General features: G+C 42.0%; 2 protein-coding genes across 3 annotated transcripts in view; one reads left to right on the forward strand and one right to left on the reverse strand.

Annotated features, from left to right (window-relative positions):
• doc2g (double C2-like domains, gamma) overlaps positions 1-19671 on the forward strand; it is a 32462-nt gene extending 12791 nt beyond the window's left edge. The window contains exons 6-11 of the mRNA XM_030051961.1: positions 7657-7783; positions 8076-8132; positions 9894-10018; positions 13793-13874; positions 14224-14320; positions 17991-19671. Coding sequence (XP_029907821.1) covers positions 7657-7783; positions 8076-8132; positions 9894-10018; positions 13793-13874; positions 14224-14320; positions 17991-18130 — 628 coding nt within the window. The 3' untranslated portion in view covers positions 18131-19671. The remainder of the gene's footprint in view (positions 1-7656; positions 7784-8075; positions 8133-9893; positions 10019-13792; positions 13875-14223; positions 14321-17990) is intronic.
• A 1696-nt stretch (positions 19672-21367) lies between these two features.
• On the reverse strand, positions 21368-27966 carry serping1 (serpin peptidase inhibitor, clade G (C1 inhibitor), member 1). 2 transcript variants are annotated; one of them, XM_030062288.1, is made up of 11 exons: positions 27685-27966; positions 27251-27298; positions 25316-25433; positions 24865-25014; positions 24376-24681; positions 23510-23725; positions 23123-23266; positions 22746-22949; positions 22506-22645; positions 22197-22419; positions 21368-21909 (listed from the first exon to the last, which is right to left on the reverse strand). In XM_030062288.1, the coding sequence occupies exons 2-11, from the start codon at positions 27296-27298 to the stop codon at positions 21662-21664; spliced, it is 1797 nt and encodes a 598-aa protein (XP_029918148.1). In that variant the 5' UTR covers positions 27685-27966; the 3' UTR covers positions 21368-21661. The 2 variants fall into 2 exon arrangements, with proteins under 2 accessions (XP_029918148.1, XP_029918156.1); XM_030062296.1 differs by having other exon boundaries at positions 21662-21909; positions 25316-25424; positions 27685-27965.
• Positions 27967-27993: the final 27 nt, after the last annotated feature.

Raw genomic sequence — 27993 nt, forward strand, 5'->3', positions numbered from 1 at the left:
TTATTACATAATGTGGCTGTTATTACATAATGCAAAGTGGAACTTTTTTTATGAATATGTAATAATTCAGTGCATTGTGTTATAACATGCCACAATTGCTGTCTTATCCTATCTTGTGCCAGAGTCCCTAAACCCGTTATTTGCTATCTTGTACACCTGCCGTTATCCGTAAAACACCTGCGCTACCCGCTATATTATGCATAGGCGTGGTTTGGGTGTTACGCTAATTAAACCAATCAGTGTGCCAGGTGCCATTGCCTTTAAGGGCAGGCTGCGCTATCCTAAATCCGCAGACCGAAACCCGTGATGGAGAGAGGAACTAGTGATGTACCTACTGGCATGTCGGACTATGCTGACAGTGACTGCAGTTATAGCCGAGCTTAGGGCAGATTGGGTCATGCCTCCAATTGAGCTGAGTGGGTGTTGGAATGATGCACTAGCATAGAAAAATAGTGCCACAGTAGCCCTAACAGCAACGGGCAAGGCATATGGACAGCCGGCAGCGGTGTCTACATCATCTGCAACCAGGTGACATAATTCCGTCACTGCCTGACGGGAGAGGCGCAGTTTTGTGGAGCCCCATGTGCACGTCCACAGATGTCCAAGTATACGCGCATTGAAGCCGCTTGGGTGCGCTCTTGTAAAAGGGATAGCGGAAGCTGCTAAATGCACAATTCACAGGTAGCGGGTTGTGGCAACGGGTAGTGGGTGGCACAAGATAAGGCCCTAAGTGCCATTAATGCCCCTTTTCCACTGTGCTAAAGCCAGTGCTTAATTGGTTCCAACAAAGAACCGGTTTGCTTTTCCATTGGCCAAGAGCCAAGCGGAGACAAGTCAGACCCACATCATTACGTCAGCGTAAAACGTGATCTCTTAGGTGTGGGTGTGCGAGATGCTTGCTCGGAATCACAGTAACAAACATGGAAGACAAATGGACGACCTCATCGTAGCGATGCAAATACTGCTCGTGTCTTTACAAGCCTACATTGCGATTTCTGTAAAGCCCTTTGGGATAAATTTGTATTTGTGATTCTGTGCTATACAAATAAATAAAATTGAATTGAATTGAATCCAGAGGCGAAAAACGCAATTATTGCTGGCTACCCATCGTATTCGTGGTCAGAACGAACGACGACTACGCTTAGCTATACGTTTATAGCGTTCGCTGTTCCCGTTTGGGTCTGTAACCCCGCCCACCAATGACGTGGTGGGTTGCGTCATTGGTTCTTTCTCTGGCTCCTGTTTAGCCCCTGCTTGAAGTTGATGCTTGCCTGGAACCGCCAGGGAAATTTGGAGCCAGTTTGGCCGGTGCTTGGGCGGTGAAAAAATAAAGAACTGGTGCTAAGTCAGGCGCTGGCTCCAAACCAGCCCTGGAACCTCTTTGATGGAAAAGGGGTATAAGTGCCATACCTCTAAAAAAAATGTGTGATGCCCTCTTGAAGGTGATTCCTGACTTTGTTGAAACATACCCATTGGAAATTATTGCATACCAACTCCATAAAACTAAGTTTTACAGATTACTGACCTTGGACAGAGAGTTTAGAAAGGGACAGGTTATCCTATTACTTTTCCCTACGTAGTATACTCAAAAAGGAGACATCTAGTTTGAAATATCTTTTGGGTTCTCATGATTCTCCAGTAAATCAGCAAATGCTTAACCCAGTCAGTTCCTCTTTGCTGAATTCACAAGATCATACATGATCGTCTTTCTTAGTTAGCACATGATGGCTCATGCTAATCCCTTAAAATGTCTTGTCAATTGTGAATTTGATTGTTTTTAGTGAAAGTGGCCATAAGAATTGTGTAGTATGTTTCCCTCGGTAGTACTCGATTGATGGAGATAACAAAAACACTTGTATTTGAATATTTCTACTAACAAGAGCTGCACAAACTTTTTTGAAATAATGTTGGATCACAAGTCTGAAGATGAGGAGCACAGAAGAGAGGACACTAAATTCACTTTCAGCCCAACCACACGACAAAGTGCTCTTGCAACGTCTCTCTGCCAGTAAATAGTCCCCAGGGAAACGTTTGCTTCACACAGCAAATTATCAGTTCCGTGGTTCATGAATGTCCCCGACTTCTTTTGATGCAGAATCAGCTACCTTTGAAAATTGAAGTAAGGCTTTGAAAATCAAGATATGTTCTGTTATGTAACATATACGTAAATGGATTTAAATGGGCAAAATTCAAAATTACTGGCATGGTCCTTTTAACTCTCTCAGGGTGTGCGTCTTAGACTGGTGTAGGTGTGTCTTGGAGGGGTTGCTTTGGAGTCTGCAAGTTGCAATTGCATACTCAAGGAAGCATGACGCTTGCATTTGTCAGCATCGTACAATTTCTTGCACACTTACGCAAATAATAAGGTGTGACACTTAATCTCAGTGTGGCATGTTATCCCATAATGCGCCAAATTATTACTTATTCATCAAAAAGCAGTGCAACCCGCATTATGTAATAATTACAAAATGAGGGAAAACATTATAACATTTTGGACAGTTATTCCAGAGTGCAGTGTTGTTATGTAATGCAGTGTTACAAGGTCCAAAAAAGCAAATGTAGTGATTCCAAAAGTAAGAAAAAGGTCAGCATAACACCATTAAACCCCTAAGGCTGATTTCCTCAGTGGTCTCTTTGCTCGTGTTCTTCAACAAACTTTACCTATCTGCCCTGATTTCGCCCTCTTTGGGGGCGGACAGACACAGGGGGCCAGTGTTCGTAAGCAGAAAGTAGATCCCAACAAAACTCTTATCCCCAGGGGCTGTGGATACTGCTGGGCATCTATGTTAATGTTTTTGAAAGAGTTGTTGATGCTGGGTTTTCTCATGGAACTTTCCAAAGTTTTGAGCTCCACAGTCGAATAACCAGAAGCCAGAACAGACCACAGCAGACTGCAAACTTCACCACATCACACAAACTATCTGAATGGATGGATTGCACTGGGTGTATTTTTCCTTTTAGTAGCATTTTCATTTTGATATTTTCAATTTAGTTTTAAGCAGTTTCTTACTTTATGGCACTTTGGGTCACATTGGAGGCACTGATGAGAGGCGGAAGATGTTTTTTCTGTCCCCAGTCTTCTGAACTTGGGCTGCACTTGTGTCGAAGTGCTGCTGAGCAAGACACTGAACCCCTAACAGCTTGTGATGGGCAGCTTGCCACCTCGTATAGTAGCCTCTGCCATCAGTGTGTGAATATGTGTGTGAATGAGTGAAAGTGACGCATAATGAAGTGCTTTTAGTGGTTGGAAGACTAAAAAAACTATACAAATGCAGTCCATTTACCATTTAACTGAACTCTGTCTATAGGAGGACAAATTCTGGGAAAAAAAATGTCATTTACTGTGTAAAAATGGAGGGAGAGCAAAGGTTTTGTGAACTGAATTTTCTTGCATTTAGTGAGGTTATGTAAAGCCATTATGCTAAAGCAAAATTGCTGAAATTACCGTAAAAGGCGCAGCAAAATGGCTTTGACTACACATCCTGGATAAAACATTTCTTGGTCCTCTCTCCAAGTTGGAGCAGGTTCATAATGTTGCTGCCTTCTTCACTCTAACATGTGCAGTGAGTAAACATTATCTCAGAGAACCATCAGGGGTCCAGCATGTTATTAAGAGTGAACCAGCTGAGTAAACTAATAACAAATGTCTTCAGTCCAAGCTTCACGGTTGGCCTCATACTGGTTAATCCTTTAATTGGTGCAGCAAGGTTGGCTGAGGTATTCAGGCCCTGAATGAAAGTCAACCAAATAGTTGACAGGATTTCAAGATCAGGACCAAATTTCAGCTGCTGCAGTCTGCTTCTGCCTTTGGACAAAGCTTTCAAATGAGAGGGAAATATGGCACTGATAATGAAGAGCCTAAATCCTTTCCCTCTTTTAAATGACACATCTCTTTTATATGCATCTTATGCACCAAAATAGAGGTGAATTGTACAGTCGAGAATACCTTGGGGCAAATTTCAGACTCCTAGATGGCTTTTTATCACTGACACGATTATCAGGCTGTCAGTGAACAGAGAGGAGATAGACCATGCTGAGGCGTTTTTGATGAGGGGTGGGTATAAGGGGATTCAGTGTCGCGTGTGTGTGTGTGTGTGTGTGTGTGTGAAGGTTACAAGATTACCAGCATGATGCCAGTGCCAGGTCTGGTCTCTCTCTCTCAATTTCTTCCTTCTATCTCTCCATCTCTGTGTCGGGCTTCGTAATAGACTCATACTGTCTCCCCCTGTGGGGAGATAGCGACAAATCTAGGACTTGATTTTATGCTGAATGAAGGGTGAGGCTAAGATTGGGCACTGGGTGTGTTTAAGATGAGGTGTATATAGTTTGGTCCTGGGTACACTGATTTGGAGTTAGATGTTATGATGAGACTGATATAGTGTATATTTTGTTGGGGCTGATTTTGTTTTTATTTGCATAAAACAGAAAACTCCCCTGTTTCTTTAAAGAAATGGCCTGATACTGATAATAGTAATGCGTCTTTAAATAGACTAGCATAACTAGAATGCAATGCCACCCGAAGATAAGGGTACATCTTGCATTTGTTTCCTTAAAATCGAAGTAGTATAATTACCCATACTATTTATATTTACCACATTGAAATGAGAAACAGCATCCATTTTAGGAATCCCTGTATGTCACTCAGATTGCTTAAATCAGCCAGTTAATATTTGGGAACATAAAGCATCTCCCAAATGTACAGTAGAAAGCACAGATTAATGCCCTTAATCACACTAATCCCTACAGCATGGAATTAATCACAATATAGCAACTGCAATCAATGGAAGACTTAACCATGGATTCATAGAGTATGTTCCATATCTAAACCTCTACATCCAAATGAGCTTCATATTACCATGCTTGGCATCTGTTCTGAACCAGTAAAAATATCCTTTTCTAGACAGAGACTAATCCATGTTGATATATAAGTCATCCTTTCTAGCTGGGCATCAGTGTGGATCAGCATCACAGATTTTGCAGTGATACACAGTCTTCTTATTCTGTTTTGGACTATGAGAGCCACAACAGACACAATTACGGTCAGGCATTACAATGCCGAAATTCAGTGATTCCTTCATGTAACTCATGAGGCCTATTGGGTCAGTCACTGTATATTACATTTTTCATATTGTGTTGTGGCAGCATGTGTGTGGAAGTGAACTGAGCATTCGCCCAGTAGGGTGAGAGCTGGAGCTGCCTGGTCCTCACATCTCACAGCAGCCTTCATCTCGTCACAGAGCTTCATGTATGTCAGAGCAAGGCACATAAATCATCTCACAGCCATGCTCATGAGTCAGAGTTATTCCAAGGCTTCCGCTAGAGATACTCATCAGTTATGACTAAAAGGCTGGAACCAGCATGTCAAATGTCCAAATGTCAGAAGAACAGAGAGAGAGGGGGAAGGTGTCTGTCTGTGTGAAGCGAGAGAGAGAGAGTAAAGAGTGAGGGACCAGAGAGAAGCGGGGCACAGAGACAGTTCCTCTGGGAACATTTGAGCACAGAGGGAATATTGTAGCAGCGATGGGGGAGTGAGGGCTCCTCTGTGGCTGATGGAATATCCACCCACCATCCAACATCACCATCAGACGGCTGGCATCAGTCTGCTCTGTGTGGGAAACAATATTATGGAAAGCAGGTATTTATTCAGCTGTTTGTTTGTTTTTTAAAACTCTGAAACATAAAAAAGAGAGGGAAGCTCCTTCATATAATGCAAAAGAGTCATATTGTACATGTCACAAACACAAAACCACCAATGTACTTAAGCATAGTGAATCTTCAAAATATGCAAAACACTGAGGTCATAAACTGTAAACCCAAAGTGCAGATATATGACATAAATATGAATGAGGATTTCCATGTGATTTGAAAACTCTATTCCAGACATGGAAACTTAGGGGATTTGGAATATCAAGGAAATTTGTCAGCCTCACTGAAAAAAAAAAAAAAAAAAAAAAAATCAATAACTAGTTATTCACTGGCCATTGTTCTTAATATCCATTGTGCTCATTTCATGTCCTGGCTGAATACAAAACTTAAATAAGACTTCTGAATCTGAAGTGTGTTCAAAATTTTGGTAATTGAAAAAACTGTGATATTACATTTATATAGGCTATGGAAATTCTGCATTTTGTTAATGGAAAGTCACGGAAAATTCAGAGAATTTTACATTTGATACAGAGTGAGAACCATGCTAAATAAATTTAAAACACCATCTGTGCAGAGGACTTGACAACACTCTCCTAAATTGCTTCACCTACACTTTGCATTAAACGTTAAGTCACTGTGTGCTTTGGACTAGATAAGATACACATGAAAAAAAATCTGATTATACCTGTTCTGATTTAAATTATGTTTTTTTTCTCTCTTACCTGTTCCAATTAAGACTCTGAAAATGAGCCACTGCTCGACTACCACCACAAAGGAAATGATTGCAATCGTCTGGAAGCTGCTGTCCTCTTCAGCTATCAGCCAACTTTTCACTGCTCATTATGTTAGTAATATAAAACCACCAAGGCCTCCTCAGTGAGCTGGCTGCAGAAGTCTAGCTAAATCTGTGGCTCTCAGGGTCTAGGACATAGAAAAACAGATGCATATCACTGTTACCTCTGCCAGGGAGGTGAACCCTCCAGGAGGAGGTTATGTAATCGCTCATTTCCGTCTGTCTGTCTGTCCGTCTGTTCATCCGTCTGTCCGTCTGTCAGCAGGATAACTTAGAAAGTAGAGGATGGATTTGCACAAAACTTCTGGGCCAACCAGCCTGTGACAATGGGTGGGGCTTAGCACAAACGGGACTATACTAACATCACAAAACCCAGCAAAGATGCTGATTATCAGTCAAAGCAGCACTGACCAACTTTCCACACAGATTGGCCATAACAGGTGTCCTATGACAACAACATTGCAAAAATGGATAGGGCTTAATCCAAACAGGGCCTCCAAACACATCCATGTAACACAATCACACCTGGCAGGGAGGTTGGTCATGTTTATCTTTTTTGAGCCAATCAACCTCAAGGTGGTGTAACTGTGGGTAGGGCTTAGCACAAATATGGTCATGGGTTCCAAACATGTCCAGACATAATGAAACCCAGTGGGACAGTTGGTCCTGGGTCAAGGCTGCACTGACCAACTTTCCATGCTGATTGGCTGAAAAGGGCACGTCCAGTGAAACAGCATTGCCAAAAATGGGCATGACTCAACACAAACAAGGCTGTGACTTCCAGCTGTGACCTTGGCTGAGGTCTCTGCTCCATTGAGTGCCGTCTTGTTTTTAATTTAATTTGGGTGATTAGGATATGTTGATTGGACATGCATTTTAGTGTGTTGTTGCTGTTTCCATTATTTCTTGTTTGAATTAATTGAATCACATAAAAGATGGTCTCTCTTCTGTTGCACAGGGGCATTAGAGGAGTTGACTGGCTGTTGAGACAGATAGACAGCTGAGTGGAGAGAGCAATGGAGCACAACCACCCTCTTATGGAGAGCAGATATGGCTCAGTCTAAGCCTCCTTCACAATGATGAGTGAAGTAGAGCTGTGTTTGGATCCATCTGTAACTTTTCACTTACTCACCTGCTGCGCTTTTGTGTCTGTGTATGTGTGTGTGTGTGTGTGTGTGTGTGTGTGTGTGTGTGTGTGTGTGCGTTTGTGTATTTAGGCTCTGTGTATGTGACATGGACCGACTTGGCCGAAATGAATTCATTGGTGAAGTGAGAGTGGCTCTGAAGAAACTGAAAGAGGGAGAGAACAAAAGGTACAATATGGGCCTGGAGAGAATTGCACAGGTAAATTCATTGTGTGTGTGTGTGTGTGTGTGTGTGTGTATCTTTCTCTCTATCTGTGTTTGTGCATGCGGTGAACACATACGTGCTGAATGTGTGTCTGTGCACAGATTTATCAAGGCGTGCTCCAATTCATTGTGGATGTTTGCCTGTGGGCTGCACCTTCATCAGTTTCCAATGTTGCATTATAGTGTGTAATGGATATTCACCTGGAGGCTCTGTAGATTATAACTATGATGTTATTTCAATCTCTCTCTCCCTCCCTTTTTCTCATCTGTCTGCCTCTGCGTGCCAGAATAAAGAAAGCAACAATCAAACGGTGGAGCAGGGAGCACCTGTAGCAGAGGAGGAGGTAATGCTCTCATTAGCCCTAATGCTAGCAATCTCATTATCATTTGGAGCAAAAACAAATGCTCCTTGTAATTTGCTGTTGCTTGCCATCTATCTAATGAATTTTCTTAGATTCTCAGCAATTCAAATCCTCTAATTTCACCACTTTAAAACAGTCCTAAGTTTGATTATACAATGTTAATTGGTGTCCGGGCGTCTGAATCATGCACTTTAATAAACCATTGTTAGGGAAACTGCTGTCAGGACACTGCAGCAATGATCTGTGAATTAAACCACTGTTGGCGCTCGAGTGTTTTTCTGCTCCAGTAGTGCTTATCTTATTTCTGATCAGGATTTGAGACACAGAAGTTAATAGCATCTCCCGTCTGATGAGACTCAGAGTATGGTTCAGCCCTAAGCTTAGGGAGGACAGCAGTGTCATTTTGTCAAGCTTTGACAAGCTTTCATTTGAATATTCCTGTTTTAAAAACATATACTATACCTAACAGTAAAAAAAATACTGGTTTTTCAGCAAGACACAGTGAAAGTAGCTGCAGTCATTATTTTGCTATGAATTGTTTTGAGTGAAGCATTTTTATTTATCACTTATTTATTTATCCCACTTTGCCTTGGTGTGTTTTCCAGTTTGCTGCAGGTTTCCCTGTCAGTCGTTGGCAGCTATTTCCTGCTGAAGAACACTGGCAAAACGTATCTATCTGCCTGTAATTCGCACTCAGATAAAGTTTTTCAGTTTTTTTCAAATGGAAATTGAACAAAACTTCCCACCCCCAAAGGCAGTGGCTTATGCAAGGTATCAGAGTCACTGTTTATGGAATGAACTGTTGCTGCCGAGTTTCTCCCATCTACATTTTTGATGGTTTGAGGCCCATAAATTAATATGGAGCCCCGTTGTGTTAGGCTGCTGGGAGACAGGGAGATCGTGACACACTGGAAACCTCATCAGCTCATGCAGAAACTATCTGCTTGGATAGGTTGCATTAGGGGGTTAGTAGGAAAGTATTAATTTTGCTCTGCTGACAGACAGGGCTTAATGATGGTTGGTCTGTCTATTTGTACATTTGACTCTTATCTCCAAGGCAGCATGTCTTGGAATCTATTGGGTAGATTGCCATGAAAATTCGGTGAGCACATCGTTGCTCCTCTTTGGATGAACCCTGTCAGTTTTTTGTTGCTCTTATGACCTTTTCTTTACTGCAATGCTCACACCAAAATGTTAACCTTGCAGATTGTTGTAATATTTGGCGAATGCATTCACACTTTCTAAAGAAAGATTAATCTTGATTGTGATGACCTGACCTTTCCTCTAGCTCCACCTTCAGGCTAAAGATGTCACATTTGCTATTCTTGAATCTGTTGGGGAAATTGCCATGAAATTTTGTGTGCATACTCTCGCTCCCCAGAGGATGATCCTTGTAAACTTTTGTGATCTCATGACCTTTCCTCTAGCGCCACCCTCAGGCCAAAATTCAAAACCCCTTCTCCTCCAACTTGCATTACCTCAACATGCACCAGGTCAGAGGAGCAGCAGCAGTGCTGGAGAACTAGTTTGTTTTTTAAGTGAACTGTTGTAGCTCACTTGATTTTTTTTTTCTGTGCTGGGTGGAAAGGTCTGTGAGACAGCACACTGGCATTTGACACTAAATGCACTGAAAGTCATACAAATGAAGCAGGTGCAGGGTGACCCACTCTGTATTCAACAGAGAGGGAAACACCAGTATGAAAAAGGTGCTGTGGCTGACTCTGTTGTCGTCCCTGTCCCCAGCGCGGCCGCATCCTGGTGTCACTGTGCTATAACACAGAGAAGGGCTGCCTGCTAGTGGGCATCATACGCTGCGCCCATCTGGCTGCCATGGACTCCAATGGTTACTCTGACCCCTTCGTCAAGATGTGAGTCATGCAGTATATGTGTTCTTGAAGTGCAGTACAGTCAGACAATGCCTTGGTTCATCTAATATCTATCTATCTGTCTATTGAAAATGTTTTTCTGGTTGTTCATTTGGCTGTTCATTACACAAGCCACTCTAAGTCAAAATTTCATTCAGCAAAATGTTGAACTGGAATGAAAGAGATGGATGGCCTAGAATGAATGGTGGAAAATGTATATTTTTCTCAAATGATGTTTTCAATACTTTGTATGAGTCAGGGATACAGAGGGACACTTTCTCCATACTTTCATTCAGCCTTGGTATTTTCAAGGCCTTGTGAACTTTAAGTCAAGTCATACAGACAAAAGGAAACAGAGAGAGGAAGCCCACTCTTTGCACAAAAAAAATTGTTTTCCTTTTCTCTTACACACACGCACATACACACACACACACACACACACACACACACATGCGCACAGACACACACACTTTTTCTTTCCTCTATTGATTTGTTCCTGTACTTTAGTTTTGATGCACAATATAACCGAGCATCACTGGCAAAGTATTTCTTCACCTAGACCACATGATTAGCTCTTCCTCTTCCCCTGGTCCTTATCCTTGTCACATAGACTGATTTTTTATGTCTCATAAAGTCTCTTTTATAATATAGAGGTTTTGTTAAAGCTACTGCTCTGATTATGATGCTGATTTCTGCCACTGTTTGTAGTTGTTTGTTTGGGTTTTTCATTTGCCTGTCTGCCAGACTTTTCCTTTGTGTTTCTCAGTCTTTTCATATTTAGGGCTCTCTATATCAGTCACAAAGAGCTTTGTTTACCTTAGTTCAGTTGCTGGTCTGCAGAGTATACGCCGCTCTTTTAATGCATGCTTTTGTGAGCTTCACCGCAGATTCAGGATAATTAGAACGCTGTAGTTTATTTTCAACCAAAAGGTTTTTGGGTGAAAGGAGCACGTGCATGGGTGATTTATGCCTCTAGTGTATAATGAGCAATTAAGTCAAACTAACAATAATAAATGAAATGCTTAATGGCTTGCTGGCTTTACTGAATTGTCAGAGCAGTGATTTCCTTCAGTTGGAAAGCTAGCAATCCTCTCAAGTGCTCTGTAACTATAGCCGGTCTGGATGCCAGTCTCTCCTCATACATGCTATGTGTGTGGTATCCGTGTGTTTGTGTGTGGGTGCGGGTGTGTCCAGAGGGCTTTTCTGACTGGTCTTTCCTCTCTGTGACTCCCAGTCAATCCTTTCAACCCACTGAAATGTCACAAGGTCAGCCTTATCTCAGAACCAATTTGTGTCCCATTTAAAAAGACAAATTTGCATTTTAAAGACTAAATGAGTTTTCATCCTCCAGGAGGACCACATTCTTCCGCCTTGCTCTTGCCACATTAACGGTAATATTAAAACATTAATATTCTGTCGAGCCGCTGCCAGAGAAAAAGACATCTGAGGGGAGAAAAAGTGTAAAACATGAGATGTCAGATATTTCCTGCTGACTAAAGCACACTCTCTCGCTCCCTCTCTCCCTCTGCATACTTGTGTGAAGTGTGACTCTCTCCACTGTGGGCTGTGTATTTGGCTCCGTCTTTCTAACTAACTCTCATTCCTCTCCATCACGCTGTTTTTTTTTTTTTTTTCATTTATTCGTCACACAGTTTCACTGTGGTGTCACTTGGTGCTTTAACACATTTCCTTGTCTCTCCATGTCAGTTCTCAGTGCAGTTTTGATACTTTCGCTTTCACGGCTGCCATGCTCTCATTCTTCTCTCCCAACTCTTTCTTTCTCTCTCCTCTCTCACTTTCTGCCAAAACTACAGAGACTATAAATTAGGAGCAGCGGCTCAAATGGCAAAAAGTGGCATCTTTGTACAAACACAGGCACCGGGTGGCTCAATTGTGGTACACACTAGGTTTATGGCGTTATCACCGGATGCTGTTGTTTGTGTTCTCAGATATTAAAGATTGTCTCCAGCAAAAATATTGCTTATGCAAAGGAAGCTTACTCATGTCCCACATAGCACGGATAAGTTGTTCTTGCCTGTTCCAGTCACTCTGGTGAAAAACACAAACAGTCTCACGGTATTTTTAACAGCTCATGTACACCATAGATATTATTAGACAGTAACAGTAAAGCTGTGAAATCTTATTATAAATCAGTAAAGGCTGGAGATACGGGGGTTGGTAAAATTATGGAAGGGCTGTGGCTCCAAAAATGTACAGCTCATAAGTCTACTACTGTATATTTGAGACTAAACAATCTATTTTTTAATTTCAATAAACAGAGGAGAACAATCCTCCCTATCTCTTTGGACCAGCCTACCCTGTTACAAATAATTCCTCACATAGATTTTTCAACAACAATTCAAGTAGGCTATACTTTGGTTGCTGCTGTACTGTAATATTTTTCTTTCCATGTACTATCATGTTGTTAATGTGGTTGTCAATACATTTTTGTTTTATTCTGGAAACCGAAATCCCCCATCTGAGCTATCTCAGGGCCATATGTGAAATTTGATTCCCCTCCGCCTTGGCTAAACCCAGAGGAGATCCCTGAGCTTCACCCTCCAGTCTGCAGCTGGATACAGAGGGTATTTGCCTCTGGCAATGGACTTTCTTTTTTAATTTTTTTTTTCCCTATCCTCTTTTTTTTTTTTTTTTTTTTTTTTTTTTTTTCATTTTGCAGCATTATCGTGGTTTGCCCATTGTATAGATCATATTGGAAGATAGCTGCTGATTAGCCTGTGGCAGTTATGGCATTTACATCCAGCACACATAACATGTTAACAGAGCTCATTTTGTCTAATCTGATAAAGTAGAAACAGAAAATGGCATTGAATTGTGATTCACATGAACAATTTTTGCATAACATTTGTCGCTAATAACTCAAACATTAGACAATAAATTGCTAATCATGGAATAGGGGCAGTTTCAACAATAAGTGTAGAGGGACAGTGGCTGAGGCCCCCGTGGTGTTCCCTCGCCATCTCCCACCGTGCCACCCCTTTCCCACCTCCATCACTCCATCCCTCACTTGCTCTCATTCTGCTCTGGTGTGACAGCCCCAAGCCCATCTCATGCATCAGCTGTCAGGCTAGGATTCGTCACTGGTGGGGTGAGGCTGGGGGAGTGAGATATCTCACCGCCTGAACATCTTGACTTGGAATTTATGCTGATGATGACTCCCCGTGCCCTCTGGGAATCCTTCTGTTGCCTCTTTGCTAGAGTGTATTCTGCCCTCATATCGGCATGATTATGATCTTGCATTGGTTTACTGTCTTTCATTCTCTCTCTCTCTCTCTCTCTCTCTCTCTCTCTCACTCTCTCTCTCTCTTCCTCTCTCTCTCTCCCCCATCTCTCTCACACTTTCCCTGCCTTTGTACAAAAGGTTTTTGGCTCACAATTATCTCAGGAAGAGAAAATTGCAAACTTTCTATCTCCGTCTCACTACAGCAAGGTTTAGTGTCACATCAAGGTGAAAGACAAAGTCGTGGATAATTTGCTTTGATCTTCTCACAAAGAATGAACGGTTCACGCCATATTTGAAGGGTAAAACACATTTTCGGTCTTATATTGCATAAAGTCTATAACTGCAGTGTCCCTTTTTTCACCTCTCTTTAATATATGTTCAATATGTGCTCCATGTCTGTGTGGTAGTATCTCAATAGCCGATGGCCAGAGGGCACCAAATCTAAATTATATATTATGTTGTACATGAAAACTGTGTACATGGTCCCACTGTATTGATTTTTTCTTTTCTCTTATTTCTCTCTCATTTCTCAGTGTGTTGCAGCCCGATATGGGGAAAAAGTCCAAGTACAAAACCTCAGTGAAGAAAAAGACGCTCAACCCTGAATTCAATGAGGTAGAACCCAACTCCTGTTCTACAAATAACCACAATATATTTTCCTTACAAGCCAAAAACAAGCAACTGCAGCTTGTGTGATTACTTCCCTGAGACACAGAGTAAACCCAATCATCTGGGTTATGTTTTAAGATGAGCATAGCAATTAAGTTCCCCACTAAACCAAGCATACCTTTAACATAAATTCAGATCTTTCATCTTTTTATGTGTTCTCAGCCCTTTCATTAGGACAGCGTACTTGTAAATGTTCCGAGAATAAATGGCCTGAATTAGGAATGCAGCTTCTTTTCAGCTCTGGTGTTTAGGAAGTACTGATATGATTACTTCCCTTTGTGCACCACCTGCACAGGAGTTTTCATATGAAGTGTCCCTGGACCAGCTGGCGAAGAAAACCCTGGAGATCTCCGTGTGGGACTACGACTTGGGAATGAGTAACGACTTCATAGGTAGGCCAGGACACCAAGGTGACAAGTTGAAGGAAGAGGAAATGAGCAGGAAAGTGGATGACTGAACATGAGGATTTGAGTGTTCAGTGTTGAAAGCGCTGGAATTGCAGACAACATGAAAAAAGAGGCCAAGTGTGGGCGTACAGAGGAGTGAAAAAATGAAGAGAGATGAGGGGGGAAATGATGAGGCTTGAGGAGAGCAATTGAGTGAGAAAAACGGGAGAGGGGGGTTAAGTGGTAAAGGAAACGAAGAGGCATTCGAAATCAAAAAGGAAGCCATTTTCCTTGGATCCTATCCTTCATGGACTCGGCGCACCAGATAGTTGATGCTTCGTGAGACTGCTAAACAGCTCTGTCATGGCCTGGTGTGTATATCACAGCAATGGAGTGCAAGGAGCTTAAAGAGCAGTGGGGAACTAGTGGGGAGGCAGAGAGAGAATGGATTACCACCCTGTGAGCTCGAAGGCCACGAGATCAAAGTGTTTTACTCTGACTAGTTCTGCCATGGGTTGTGTGTGTGCAAACGTGCATGTGTGTGTTTGTGCATGCAAGAGAGAAAGAAAGCGAAAGAAAGGGAGAGACGTCCAATGTTTAGATAAGAACATGAGTTATTAGCCTCGCTGGGACAAAAGGCCATCGCAGCAACCGCAGCTACACCTATTCTCTTGACCATTTTCATTACAGCGTAGGTACAGCGGTCTGCCCATATGTGTTAGTTGAGGCTGCAAGGAAAAATGATATTGAGACAAAGACGAATGGAGAGCAACAGCTGATAAAAAAGAGCCTTAGTGAACATGATTTTATTAAATTGAACATGATCTCAGTGCTTTTGTACATTAGTAAAGCAGAAGGAGTGGCAGAGAGTGATAAAGCAAGGGGAAGAGCAGAGGGTTAATAGCTTTGGTTTAAAGATATATAGAGAAGCGACAGAAACAGGGGTGGCGGGGATATACAAAGAAAACAACAAAAGGGCGATAATGTGAGAGGATACATACACGAGAGAGGAGCACCAGTCTCTAAAGTAGGACACCAATTGTGTGAGAAATAGATACATACAGAGGCATGGGACAAAGGCAAAACTGAAAAAAGGGGAAACAAATCAAATCTCCCATTTGTAAATTTCCATTCAAAGCAGGGAACCAGATCTAAAGTTTTATGTTGCATTTCTGTTGCCTTTCCGGATGTGTAATGTGTCGGTCAAAAGTCATAACAGAAAGAGACAAAGATGTAAATTCGGTGATCTGTTCTAAAAATTATGGATAAACTTGAGAGAAGCTGTAATACACTCCACACTCACACACATACACAAAGGGAAGTCACACTCCAGTAATTGTGAGGAATCAGTCCTTTGCAGTATAATTATGTCTCAGCGCAGCGAGTTAGGGTCACTTCACTGTCTTGCTCTCTCATTCATGAGTGAACACTCCTGCAGGCTGCACATTCAAGTACATGCATATTAGTTGCATGAAACAAGTACCGCACATGGCCAAACCAGTGCTAAGGAGCTGCCAGGCCACACCATTAGAGGATGGTTTTGTGTTAGAGAGGCAAGGTCAACGATGTTACAGGTAACATAGACCAAAGGCTTTTAATTCAGAATGCCTTCAGTCTCAATTAAGACCTCCTCTGTGACCATCTGGGCACCAACTGCAGCCTGGAGAGCAGTTCTCGTGGGCTGAACATCATGCTTGCATGCTCTTCCAAAATACAAAATACAGTGGAAGTCAGTTTAGTGGTAATTAGTAAAGATTCCCCTAAGGTTGGTGTTACTCTTTGCAAAAGCTTTGGCCAACTCCCCTGTGCTCCGTTTTTGCCTAAGAGTCTGTGGCACTGTCTAAATGGATCTACATACTTGACTGACTGTAATGTCAGCTGACCACATGTTAATTTTTTTAAATCACTGTCTAAAGTCACAGGGGGCTTTACAGGCCTGTGATTTATAGAAAACAAAAACAACACTGACCTAAACCCTCACAGCAGGCAAGACGAGAGAGAGAGAGAGAGAGAGAGAGAGAGAGAGAGAGAGAGAGAGAGAGAGAGAGAGAGAACAGAAACAAAAAAAAAAGGAAAAATGAAAGAAATGTTATGAAGACTGTTCCAGGCCAGCCATGAATGTAGTAGGTGCCAAGTGGCCAATTATTAAAATTAAATCAAATAATTAGATCAAATAAAGTCAATTAAATTTTCAATTAAATCACATCAAAATGAATCAAATGAAAAGCAGAATAAGATGAACATTACATTAGACAAAGCATGAATCAAGGAACAAGCAGCGAGAGCCCAGGATACTGTAGTATAGTGGTGATAGCTGATGCCTTTATAATGCTAACAGGCAGAATGAGAGACTGGTAGCTTCACCACTGAGTGCCCTGGTACTCACCACAAGCACCTGAAAAGCTTGTGTGTACCTGCAGACAGTTGGACTGCACCACCTGTTGAGTGTAAAGATCGAAGAGAGAGGAGACAAGGAGGATGTGAGGGATGTGTGAGCAGGGGCAAACCTGTGTGTGTGTCTGTGTGTGTCAGCTTCATCTTTAGGGCCAGCAGTTCCTCATCCCTTCTCTGCCGCCCCTCACCCACCCACTCCCCCCACACACACTTATGTCAGGATGGCGGCCCATTTGTTATTAGCCCCCCACAGACTCAGGGAACACTGCATTGATCTCAGTTTGGCGGTGGAGGGGAGTGGGAGGAGTAGAAGTGAGAAACTATTGAATGCTTGTACATAATTAACCCACCCAAACTCTGTCAACACATCTGGCCTCTTTTAAGGTGTGTGTGTGTGTGTGTGTGTGTGTGTGTGTATGTGTGAGTGAGACAAAGAGACGGAGAGAGAGAGAGAGAGAAAGGGAGAAAGGGAGGCAGCAGGATAAGGTATGAAGCACTTTCAGCCTGTCCCCGGTCCCCCTCTCCCCCCCAAGCAGCAGCATCTCAGGGAATGTTTAATGTTTAGGTCAGATGAGTCGCACATCAGATACTGAGCCTTGTTTGCTCGCGGCTGTTGCTTTCTGAGGCTCGGTGAGAAGGCTGCATCGCTAAAATAGCGTGTTTAAAACTTCACGCTCCATCAGCTGTGCAATCACAGCCAGGGGAATGGCTCTGTAATAACCCTGGTGTGACAACTGCCTGTCTCTCTGGTCTTGGTCGATCCATCCACCTACGCATTACCACCTTTCCCTTTCACCTGAGTCATTTCCTGCATATTTGCATATTTATGCCCCCTCAAATGACCTGCCACCACCACCATTCATATTCATTGGTTTTGTCATTTAAGTGTTTCCCTATCTCAGTCTCTCTTTCTTGTTGTTACCTATCCTCTGCCTATCTGTGTGGCTCTCTGTCCACAGGTATTTAATGACTGTCTGCTTGCTTGCGCATTTGGCTGCCTGCTTTCCTGACTGCCTGTCTGTCTATCAGATGGCCTTCGCCCTGCATGCCCTCTTGTTTGTTTATATTCTGATGCCAGGCTCTTGTCTGTCAGACAATGGCTTATTGTGGTTTCCTTCATAGAACATAAAGGTCCTTTTCTTTTCTTGCCTTGTGTCTCCTTTCATTTCCCTGCTGTCTCTCTTTTTCTCATCCACAAACAAGCTCCTATTACCTACTGACTGCCTCTTTTTCACTCTGCCACTATCTCTCTTCTCTGTTTTGTCTTTCCTTGCTGGTTCAGGTGGAGTGGAACTGGGCATAAATGCCAGCGGACAAAGACTCAGACACTGGTTTGAGTGCCTCAAAAACAAAGGGAAGAAAGTCGAGTACTGGCATACACTCACACAACAAGGAGCCCCAAGCAGTGACAAACCAGACTAGGTTACACACCAAGACATACATGTGCACACATACTTATACACACTCACACACACACACACACACACACACACACAAACACTAACACATGCACTCACACATACACGTTCTTCACTGAGAGATGTTTGATAATAAAGATGGCTACGTAACGCAGCAACAGGAACAATGGATAAAACATGCAATAGTAATGATGTTGAAAAAGAAATATGTCACATAATGCCAATAATTACAGCACCAAGAATTGTCACACTATCCGTACCAATAATAGTGATTAATGATGGTAATAAGGTGTAATCTGAATACTTTTTTTTTTTCCTGAGGTAAACCAAATTGTGAAAATGTTCTTATTCAAGTGTTGACCGTAAACAAACAATACTCACAAAATTGTGCTTTAGCCCTTGTATTGTGGAAGTCACTCACATATTGTTCAAATTTACACCCAAAAAAAAAAAAGCAATGAATTCTGAACTGTTTGGAAACTTGATTCACTGAGAGGGTCAGCAGTGTGAGTACTGTGCTGACTCATAAGGTGGCGTTATATCATGGTTACTGGTGCCAGAACGTGATGAGAGGGTGATTCTGTTCTCTCTGTCCTGCAGAGTCTTTATTCTAGTGGGTGTTGACCTGATGCAAAACACCACAACATATTTTAAAGCACAAAAAGGATCCATTTGGTGGATTTGTACCTTTACCGTCTCAGTGTACTTGTTCTAATGTCTTTCAGTGTCCTTCAGTGACAGTGGTTGTCCATACACTCTCATATCAGACATTAAATGTGCCAATTTCTGTGTGTGTGCGTGTGTGCGTGTGTGTGTGTGTGCGTGTGTGCGTGTGTGTGTGTGTGTGTGCATGTGTGTGTGCGTGCATACAGTGCAGATGAATGGAGCTATGAGAATATGAGTGCCTACATTTTCTCTGTGCAGTATGTGTATATCTGTGTTCACATCATGCCCTATCTGAAAAGTCTCTATCAATCCTCCAACGTAGAAGCACAGAGCTATGAAGGAAAAAAAAATTAAAAGGACAAGAAAGAAAGAGAAATTCACCACAATATGAGACCTCAGCGGTGTGTGTTCCTGGCTGGAGGACACTGACAAGCTGTCAATCACTACGGCTTCCACTCTCTCATTGTCAGACAGTCATAAGGCACTTTTTAATGTGGAGCACTCCCTGATCTGTGACCTCTGACCTCTGTTCCTGCCTGGACCTTTTGAATCCCCTGATGGAAGGCTGAGGTTTTGTCTGCAGCAGAAAGGATGTTGCCTTCAGAGGTATCTTTGGGAGCCATCATTCCACTGCAGCAGCACGAACCGGCCTCCAACAGCATCGAAACAAATATACCTCAGTGACTTCAATTCCACTCCAACAGCCACAGATGATGCAACATTTTGCTCCTGCAGGGCAACCTCAAATCAATAATATAGTAACTTCTAGCTGTTTGATTGGTCTTATTATCTGATACATCAGAATAAGGCTCCCCAAAGCCTCGAAAGCTCCCCAAATCAACAGCTCTACACTTTCAGGCGTGCTCTCTCTCTCTCTCTCTCTCTCTCTCTCTCTCTCTCTCTCTCTCTCTGTGGGTCCTAAGAAATAGATAATGTAAGAGAAATATAGCTGAAATCTATATCAGCCATCAAAGGGAGTCCAAATTGGTTCCATTCTTCCCATTGTTTCTGGTTGAATTATCAGGTCTAGAGGCAGGCACTGGAGACACTGGACATGAGACAAAACCACCGGGACTGCTGTATCTGTTTCTGTGAAAGCCAGGATTGCCTACAGAGATAAATAATTCTCTGGTTTAGCAGATGTGGAAATAGACAGTGGAACCCCTTTGTGATTTGAGGGATTACACCCCGCAAGGAAAGCCAATTGAGAGCAGTGGACAGCGGATAATCGCCCATCCCAATCAAAGGATATCGACACACTACATTGGATTGTGACGGTGCATGTGCACCTGACCCTTACATGCATGTGTGCACATATCTACCTGTGTATGGTGTATATGGGGTACACACTGTCGCTGATTTGTCTTTATGCTCCTGCTGGGGTGATCAGTGGTACTCCCACAGCTCATCAGTCACAATTGTTCTGGCCCTACACCGGTTCAGAAAAGCACACACTCTCTCAGTCAGTGGCCTCCAGGAGTTTTACAACTGTTGAGTCAGTCTGTCTGTTCATGTTCTTGCTGTCCTTTGACAACCTTGTGAATGTTTCATCATTGACTGCACAAAAAAACAAAAAGAAAAAAAAAACAATTGCAGTGGTGAATGAAGTTAAGAAAAAAATAAGAAGGGCTTTGGCATTATCAAAGCTTGGAGCTAAACTATGTGTTCTACCAATGGGCTTAAACACATTTTTTTTTTTTCAATTAGACCTTGAATGACTTTAACAACAGGGTTGGGCTAGGATAGGGGGTTGTTCTGTTCTTTCTCTATGCACATCAAAACCCCTGACACGTCAGCAGTGAGATAATCAAACCAAACATCAATGTTATCATGTAATCCATGCATCACTGGTGCATTTTTGGGATTTATAATACTCAGTACTTTTGTGTCTCTGCCTGCTCTCTAAAGGCATGTGAATAGATTGGACAACAGTGATCAAACGGAGTTCGTACTTAAGAAGGGACATTTGCTTACTCCTGTTTCAGAGACCTACTGTGGATCTGTTGGTTTTGTTAATATTCACTGGATTTTTTGACACTTGTCTACTTAACTTGCTTTGCTCATGTAATCATTTTATCTATGGTAGAGCTGCATGTTTATCAAACACCATCATGTAGAGAATAGAGTTCAACCTTAGCTGATCATTCTGAATGTTGATGTGTTTACAGTTTATGTCATACATTCAGTCTCTCACCATTGCTATGTATTTGTTTGTTTGTGAATGAGATAATTCAGGGTATTTTTGCTCAGTTGCTGTGCTTTATCAAGTGAGCTATTGCTTTAAAAACCTTTACTGTCACAGATTTTGACACTTGTCTTCCTTGAATTGATATCAATGGTAATGATGGAGGAAGGCAGGGGTGAATGAGATGGGGAATTCACTGCTGCTGTCCCTGTGTGTTCACTGTCGGTGTCGATCATGCAGTATGGCTGCCATCCTGTGGTGGGTTTGTGTAACTACTTCACAAAATAAATTGAAGTTGTTTCAGTGGTCTTGTGTCTTCTTTTGCATGTGATGTCACTTCACATTATACATATTTCTTAAAAATACAAAGCAGACAAAACAGGCGTGGAAATACTCATGTATTCATTTTCATCTTTGAAAACAAGCCATATGCATTCATATATGCATGATTGTCTGCATCTAATATGTGTCCCACCACATGGAGACGGGTAAGGCTTATTGCACATCTACTTAAAGCTGGTGTATATTGATGTTGAGTACCTATGTCAGCTCTTGAAAAAGCACAATATAATATTTCAGAATATGTGTAATCAGCAAGAATAATCAGTATTAACTTTGTCTTCATTCACCATATTTTGGTTTGCTTCCTGTGCATTCGCTTCTGGTCCTTTTCCATTCTTTCTCTCATGGGTCAGTCACTCTGCCGATGAACAGAGGCACGTTGGCCCGGTCATTCCACAGTAACAGCATGAAAGGCCGCAGGGCAGAGAAGGTAGGGAAGGAGCGCGAATAGGAGAGGGATGTCACAGCGCCACCCTCAACCCCTTCTTCGGTCAGTGTAAGGAAAGCTTTGTGCTGGGCGTCATTCAGAGCCAACCTGTCTTCAGAGTAGATGCCGCACAGGTTGGGCTCCTCAAAGAGCGATGACAACCCTGGTAGGGGAGAGGGGATAAGGTCAAGGGAAGATCACTGAGAGAGATGAAGGAGGCATAATAGTGAAGGGAAAAGGGGTAGGAAAGCAAAGTGAGTGGATTAGATGAGGGGAGATGAAAGATGAAACACAGATGAGACTAATTTGAAGTGATGATGCATGCATACAGCATCGCCGGTAGACAGACCAACATAATTCTGACAACACAGTAATTAGCCCCATATAGATGGGGCTAATTACAAGAATTAGAAATCAATCTCATGGACAGGAAGCAAGACACTAACAAACCTAATTTCCTCAGAAGTCCCTTCATATCTGTCTTGATATCCAGTTTGATTTTGGGTAAGATGACCTCCATAACTTCAGGAGATACCACCTTCATGTGTTCAATCATCTGACGCACTGCACTGTCTGTCATCTTCTCCTCCATCGTTTGCATGTCAGATTGTTGGTGGGAGCGAGGCAGCAGAATGTAAAGACTGTTTTCATCTGTGAGGGGGAACCTCCCCACCTGTTGGGGAAAAGAAATGGTGTGTTTGTCTGCAGAGGGTTCGTGTGCTTGTTGTGTGTTTGTGTTTGTGTGTATGTGTTTCTTACTTGTGCCTTCACTGCAGCGACATAATCCACAGCTAAAGAGTATTTACTGCTTTTGAGGATAGGCACCTTTACTAGCTCACCATTCAGTTTTGTGAAAAGTTGTTTCTCGGCTTTGTTGTCAAACTTGAGCTTCCACTGACCTGGAACACACACACACAACCTATTAGTTCCCACCAACTCTGCATGCCCATACATACATACCCCACACAACACACACACAGACACACCCACACTACTGACCACTGAAGGAGACAGCGTTGAGGAGGATCAGCCGAGTATCTGGTGGTACATCGTCAACCAGATGTGTGATTTTATTGTTGGTCTTATTTGCCACCCAGCTGTTGATCATCTCAATATTTTCTGCATTGGTAGGCAGCAGCCCGACAGGCTCAGCTTCATAGAATTCCACTGAATCGTTGGTGAAGGTCTCACTCAGATTCATGTCTGAGGAAGAGCACATAGAAAATGCAATGAGCTTAGTGATGGAAAAAGATGTAGAGAATATAATGCGGCCTCCTGGCTAGACTGAGATTCGTATGCACTCGTAATCCTTTCTTGGACTGCATTACTCTTTACAGAGCAGGTGTTATGTGCTTTTCACACAGTAATAGTAATACGTGGGTTATAGTAGATCTGAGATGCGATCTGCATGGAGCCGGCCAACTTCTCTTTCAACCTCTTCATCTGGAAGTGAACACAGTGGAAGTCATGAGGCAAACAGACAGCCGTCTCAATGTGTCGACGGGTGTCACCTCGTGCGCCTGGAAAAGAGAGAAAGCAGCATCACATTTCAGTTACTATATGTAGCATGTCAGTTACTAATAGTAACAGAACAAAACATGTGATATTTCAACGTGAGGACACCTGTTTATATAACACCTGAGTCATATCAAAGGTTGTTTCTCGTCTAGCTATTTTAAGAGTTGCTACTGTTATCTGATCTTGATAATTCTCTGGTTCATCATCAAATTCAAGATAAAGGCTTGTAGCATCCCTTTTCTTACCTAGCAGCAGATGGGAGAGCACGCCACTGATGCTAATAGGAGAGAAGAGTAAGTTCTCAGAAGTCTTTGATCGACTGAGGTGGGAATACAGTTTCATAGAAAACTCTGCTTGAGATTCTTCCAAGATGGGCGCCCATGAGCGGCTGGTCTTGTCCAGGCATGGCTCCCACGCTGTGGTGAAGTTATCGCATGAGAAAGGAGGGCGTTGGGGAGAGGCTGGAAGAAAGTTGATCAAATGATTAACTACATACCATGTACAGGCACTTTTACTAGTACATCCTCTAATGACCTCAGCTCTTCTTGCTTTACTTTTCTGGATTTCATTTTCCATTGGAGATAGTACCTCCTTACAGCAAAGCCCCACCAGTGGCTTGTGGATGAGTTGAGAAGTTGTGTGTGTGTGTGTGTGTGTGTGTGTATATATTTGCATGGATACATTATCAACAACGACACAAGTTTCCCAAGTCTCACTTTGGGATTTCCTGGCTGTACACACAGCTGTTCAGTGTCTTTCTGACCAATCAGTTTCCTTTCATTTTTTAGTATCTTCACAGCTCGCTTGAACTTTAACGGCAGTGGCTCCAAAAGGACTATCCAGTACCAGATACTACCCCAAACTTTTGCTTTTATCTTGTAATAGAGAAGGGGCTTATCATACCAAAAACCTAACAACCAATTTCCAGTTACTTCATTCTGCAACTTTCTTGTGTACCCATTGTAAGATAGTGAATGAATATGAGTAAAACTTGTTGCACAATCACTCATTAGAGCTTCTTGTTTTGTCACATTACTACTGATGGCTCCAGTATGCAGTGACCCACCAAGCAGTGATGCCTCAGTGTTTCAGAGACAGCCGTCAAGCTTACCTTTGACAACAAGATGGATAGTGCTGAACCTCTCCCCCTTGGCAGATTCGCAGTGATAAGTTCCAGTATCCTTCACAACAGCGCGTATGAGGTTGATGGGCTGATCACTGTGAGATTCATCTGGAGAGCCCCATTCTAGCCTTTCCTCTCTATTTGAATACTCAACAGGATACAGTTGGGTCCTCTTGTCGTTTTCTGCTACTTTGAACCAATTCGGATAGACCTTGTCTTGGCTGGAAAGTGGGCGACGGCAGGGTAGGTAGACAGAAGAACCCTCCACCAGCTCAATCATATAAACACTTGATGCTGAAGAGAAAGACAAAAGAAACATGTCTGAGCTGCCAGTAAGCATTAAATCTTGTGAATACCAAAAGTTGTGGATGATTCATTTCAAATATTCCCCAAACTCCAACATGTTCCACTGTGTTACCACATGGACAGACTACAGTATGCAGTCAGAATAAAGAGATGTGTATTTGTATTCCTCACCATCAACTTTGATGTTGTACACTGTGCGCCACATAATTTTGTCCTCCTGTACCACACACAAATACTCTCCCTCGCTGTCCACGGTTACAAAAGGTATGGAGAGCGCCCCATCAGAGGGATTAACAGGAGTCTTGGCACTTATGTTTCCACCTGTTATAAGAAAAAAACAATCACATTTCCAGCTGAAAATTTACATTTCAGTGTACAGAAATCACAAGAATCACAAACTTAAGACTGATAAGATTTGCACTAAGTCAATACCAAAAAAATGTATTTGCTTGTTAATGTTTGTGCAAAGTTTTAAAATACGGGGGTGTGCGCTGAATGGGCCTACAAGTGTTTCATTTGTCTATGCATCTTATATCGGCAATGGGGTGAAAGGTAAGCTGACATTAAGTTACTCCCACTGTTATATGCAGTAGTTGTGCTAAGTATTTAAATGCAAAAACACCATTGTAAGTCCAGGTGACGAGCACTCCATTTAAGTCGCTTTGGCCGTGACGGCATGGGAGGATCAGCGAGGAATCAGGCACAACACGGAGTTCATAGGGTGAGGAAAGCTGAACAAACTGAAATAGACAGACATCGAAGTAAAATCTGCTTTTTTATTGCTTTTGACACATAAAGCTGTTACTGAACAAACACTGGCACTTGTTATGTGTGGGTGGTGCAGTAAATTTTTCAGACAACTTGATAATGTCATGTTTTCATAAGTATCTTTTCTTAACCCTTAGATGCATACGTGGGGTCAAAAATGACCCCGGAGGTGTTTTTTTTGCAATATCTTAGTCATTTTAAATTTTTATCATTTAATCTTCTATGTATTCCTCAAATAGGTTGTCTTTGACATGAGGCCATTTGGATTTGTATCTAATTGTTATATTTTTTAAGTAATTGCATTTTTTATATCAATACCCCACTCTTCCATACGTGGGGTCAAAAATGACCCCAAGCATTTTCTATGGAATTTCAAGGCTTAACCCTAGGAACCTTTGATTTTTATCAACTGTGGATGTCAGGTATACATCTAGTGTTGATCCACACATCTAATGCCAGCAGTCTCACCACCCTGAAGGTTATTTTTACACAGCAACATACATGTAAGTATTATCATCATTTTTATACCTCAGAATATATATGTGATGACTGGAAGGTAACCCACGCCTACCAACCTACATCACTGAAGCAATGGGAAGGTGTAGAATGACAAAAGCTTCAATCCAGCCACAGGAGAGAAGCAGACAGGGCCAGCAGAAGACAACGAGGTGTAAGATATGTCCAAGAAACAAAGATCGCAAAGCCACCAATAGTTGTTGGAAATGCAGTGACCCTGTGTGCAGCTCACAGCCACAAACAAGCAGTTTGTAACAGCTGCTCACAATGAGAAGAGAGAAGACACGCGTGTGTGTGTACATATGTGGACGTGCATAGACAGACAGACAGGCGGACAGACAAACAATGAATGTTTTGACAGCTGCATTGATAGCAATATTTTGATCAAATGAAAGAAGGTGATAAATCAGGGCTACTCAACTTAAGATGGCTCAGGGGGCACTCAGCAAAATTCAGCTGTGTCCAAGGGCCACAAGTCTGTCCTATTTTGGACGTTTAAACAATAATTTTGTCAAATGAATGAAACATACAGAAAACAGCTACATTTCCATCCAAGGCCAAACCTCACTGAATAAAAGATTGTCATACAATGATTAATGATGAAATGATCAGGTTACAACAAAATGAGGCTTTATTCCCAAAAAGATTAGAAAGAATCATAACAATTTTATTATATGATAGTGGCGGGCCACATAAAAATGATATACGGGCTGCATGTGGCCCCTGGGCCATGGGTTGAGTAGCCCTGTGATTAATGAACATGTAAAACATGAAATTATTCTTGTGTTGACCAAAATATAATAAGAATCATTATTTTAAAACCAAAATGAAGAAATATTGCATTAAACACATAGTTTCTAATAGGGATAATTTTTGGATGTTTACTTTTTTTGACCTATTTAAAATATGTTTTTTGATAAAATGTTTATTAAAAGTGATAAATGGACATGTCAAACATGAAATAATTCTTTTGTTGACTAAAATACAATAAAAATCATCATCTTTAACTAAAATGAAAGACATTTCTGAAGTTTACAGCGGAAAACCCATTCATTTCAATTGGGGTCATTTTTGACCCCACTCATGGAAGAGTGTAGGGTTTGGTGAGCCATGCATCTAAGGGTTAAGATTACATGATGTAAATGTGACTAAACATGATGGCTTGGTATCATGGAAACATTGTGGCCAAGTTCTGATGAACTAATTATTCTTTTCTCTAAATGCTTTTTTTGTTGCACAGAGAGGATGCTGTGCCTCAGGCAGATGTGTTCACCTCAAACATGAGCTGCAGCGAGAGGCAAAATAAGGCGAGACGTCTCATCTGAGGGGGAGAAGAAAACAGGAAGACAGAAAATAAAATGTTACCAGCAAGTTAATGACGACTATTTAGTGTGTGGTGACTTTAAAATGAATCTGGCACCAAGCTGGGGGAAAAAAAAAATCAATACATGGCACAACCTGCGGGGACACTCCCTCTCCCAGAATCTGAACAGTGAATAATTCAATGGTTGATCATCAAGTTAGATCTTTTATTCCTGATTTAAGAGGCAATCTCAGAGATCAAAACCACAAAAACTCCAACCACTGCCACTACAATGCTGAAAAACAAAGGAATGCTATGTATACAGTATAGCATATAATGTATATAATGCTGACTCAATTCTGTGGTTACACTGTGGATAGTAAAAAAGGCATGGAAAAACTCACATTGCTTGAATTTCAAACAACATCCAAATTCAGTTCAAGTCCAATAATGTTTCCTCCGCGTCTCTGCGCTGCTCACTTCATTGGTCCACCTCTGAATGTCCGCTTAACCAAACTGCCACGAACAATGTCTAATCTGTAATTGTTGGTTTAGAGATGTTTGTTTGCACTATGCGGGTCTTCTGACTTTCTGGAAATCACATGATTTCACAAGTTGGCGCAAGTATAGCCTTGAAATTGCCAGTTAGATCATTTCCTTCTTTTTCCTCTTTCTTCTTCTTCTTCTTCTTCTTCTTTTTACTTTTTTTTTTT

The sequence above is a fragment of the Myripristis murdjan genome, chromosome 1, assembly GCF_902150065.1.
Source record: "Myripristis murdjan chromosome 1, fMyrMur1.1, whole genome shotgun sequence".
Classification (NCBI taxonomy): domain Eukaryota; kingdom Metazoa; phylum Chordata; class Actinopteri; order Holocentriformes; family Holocentridae; genus Myripristis; species Myripristis murdjan.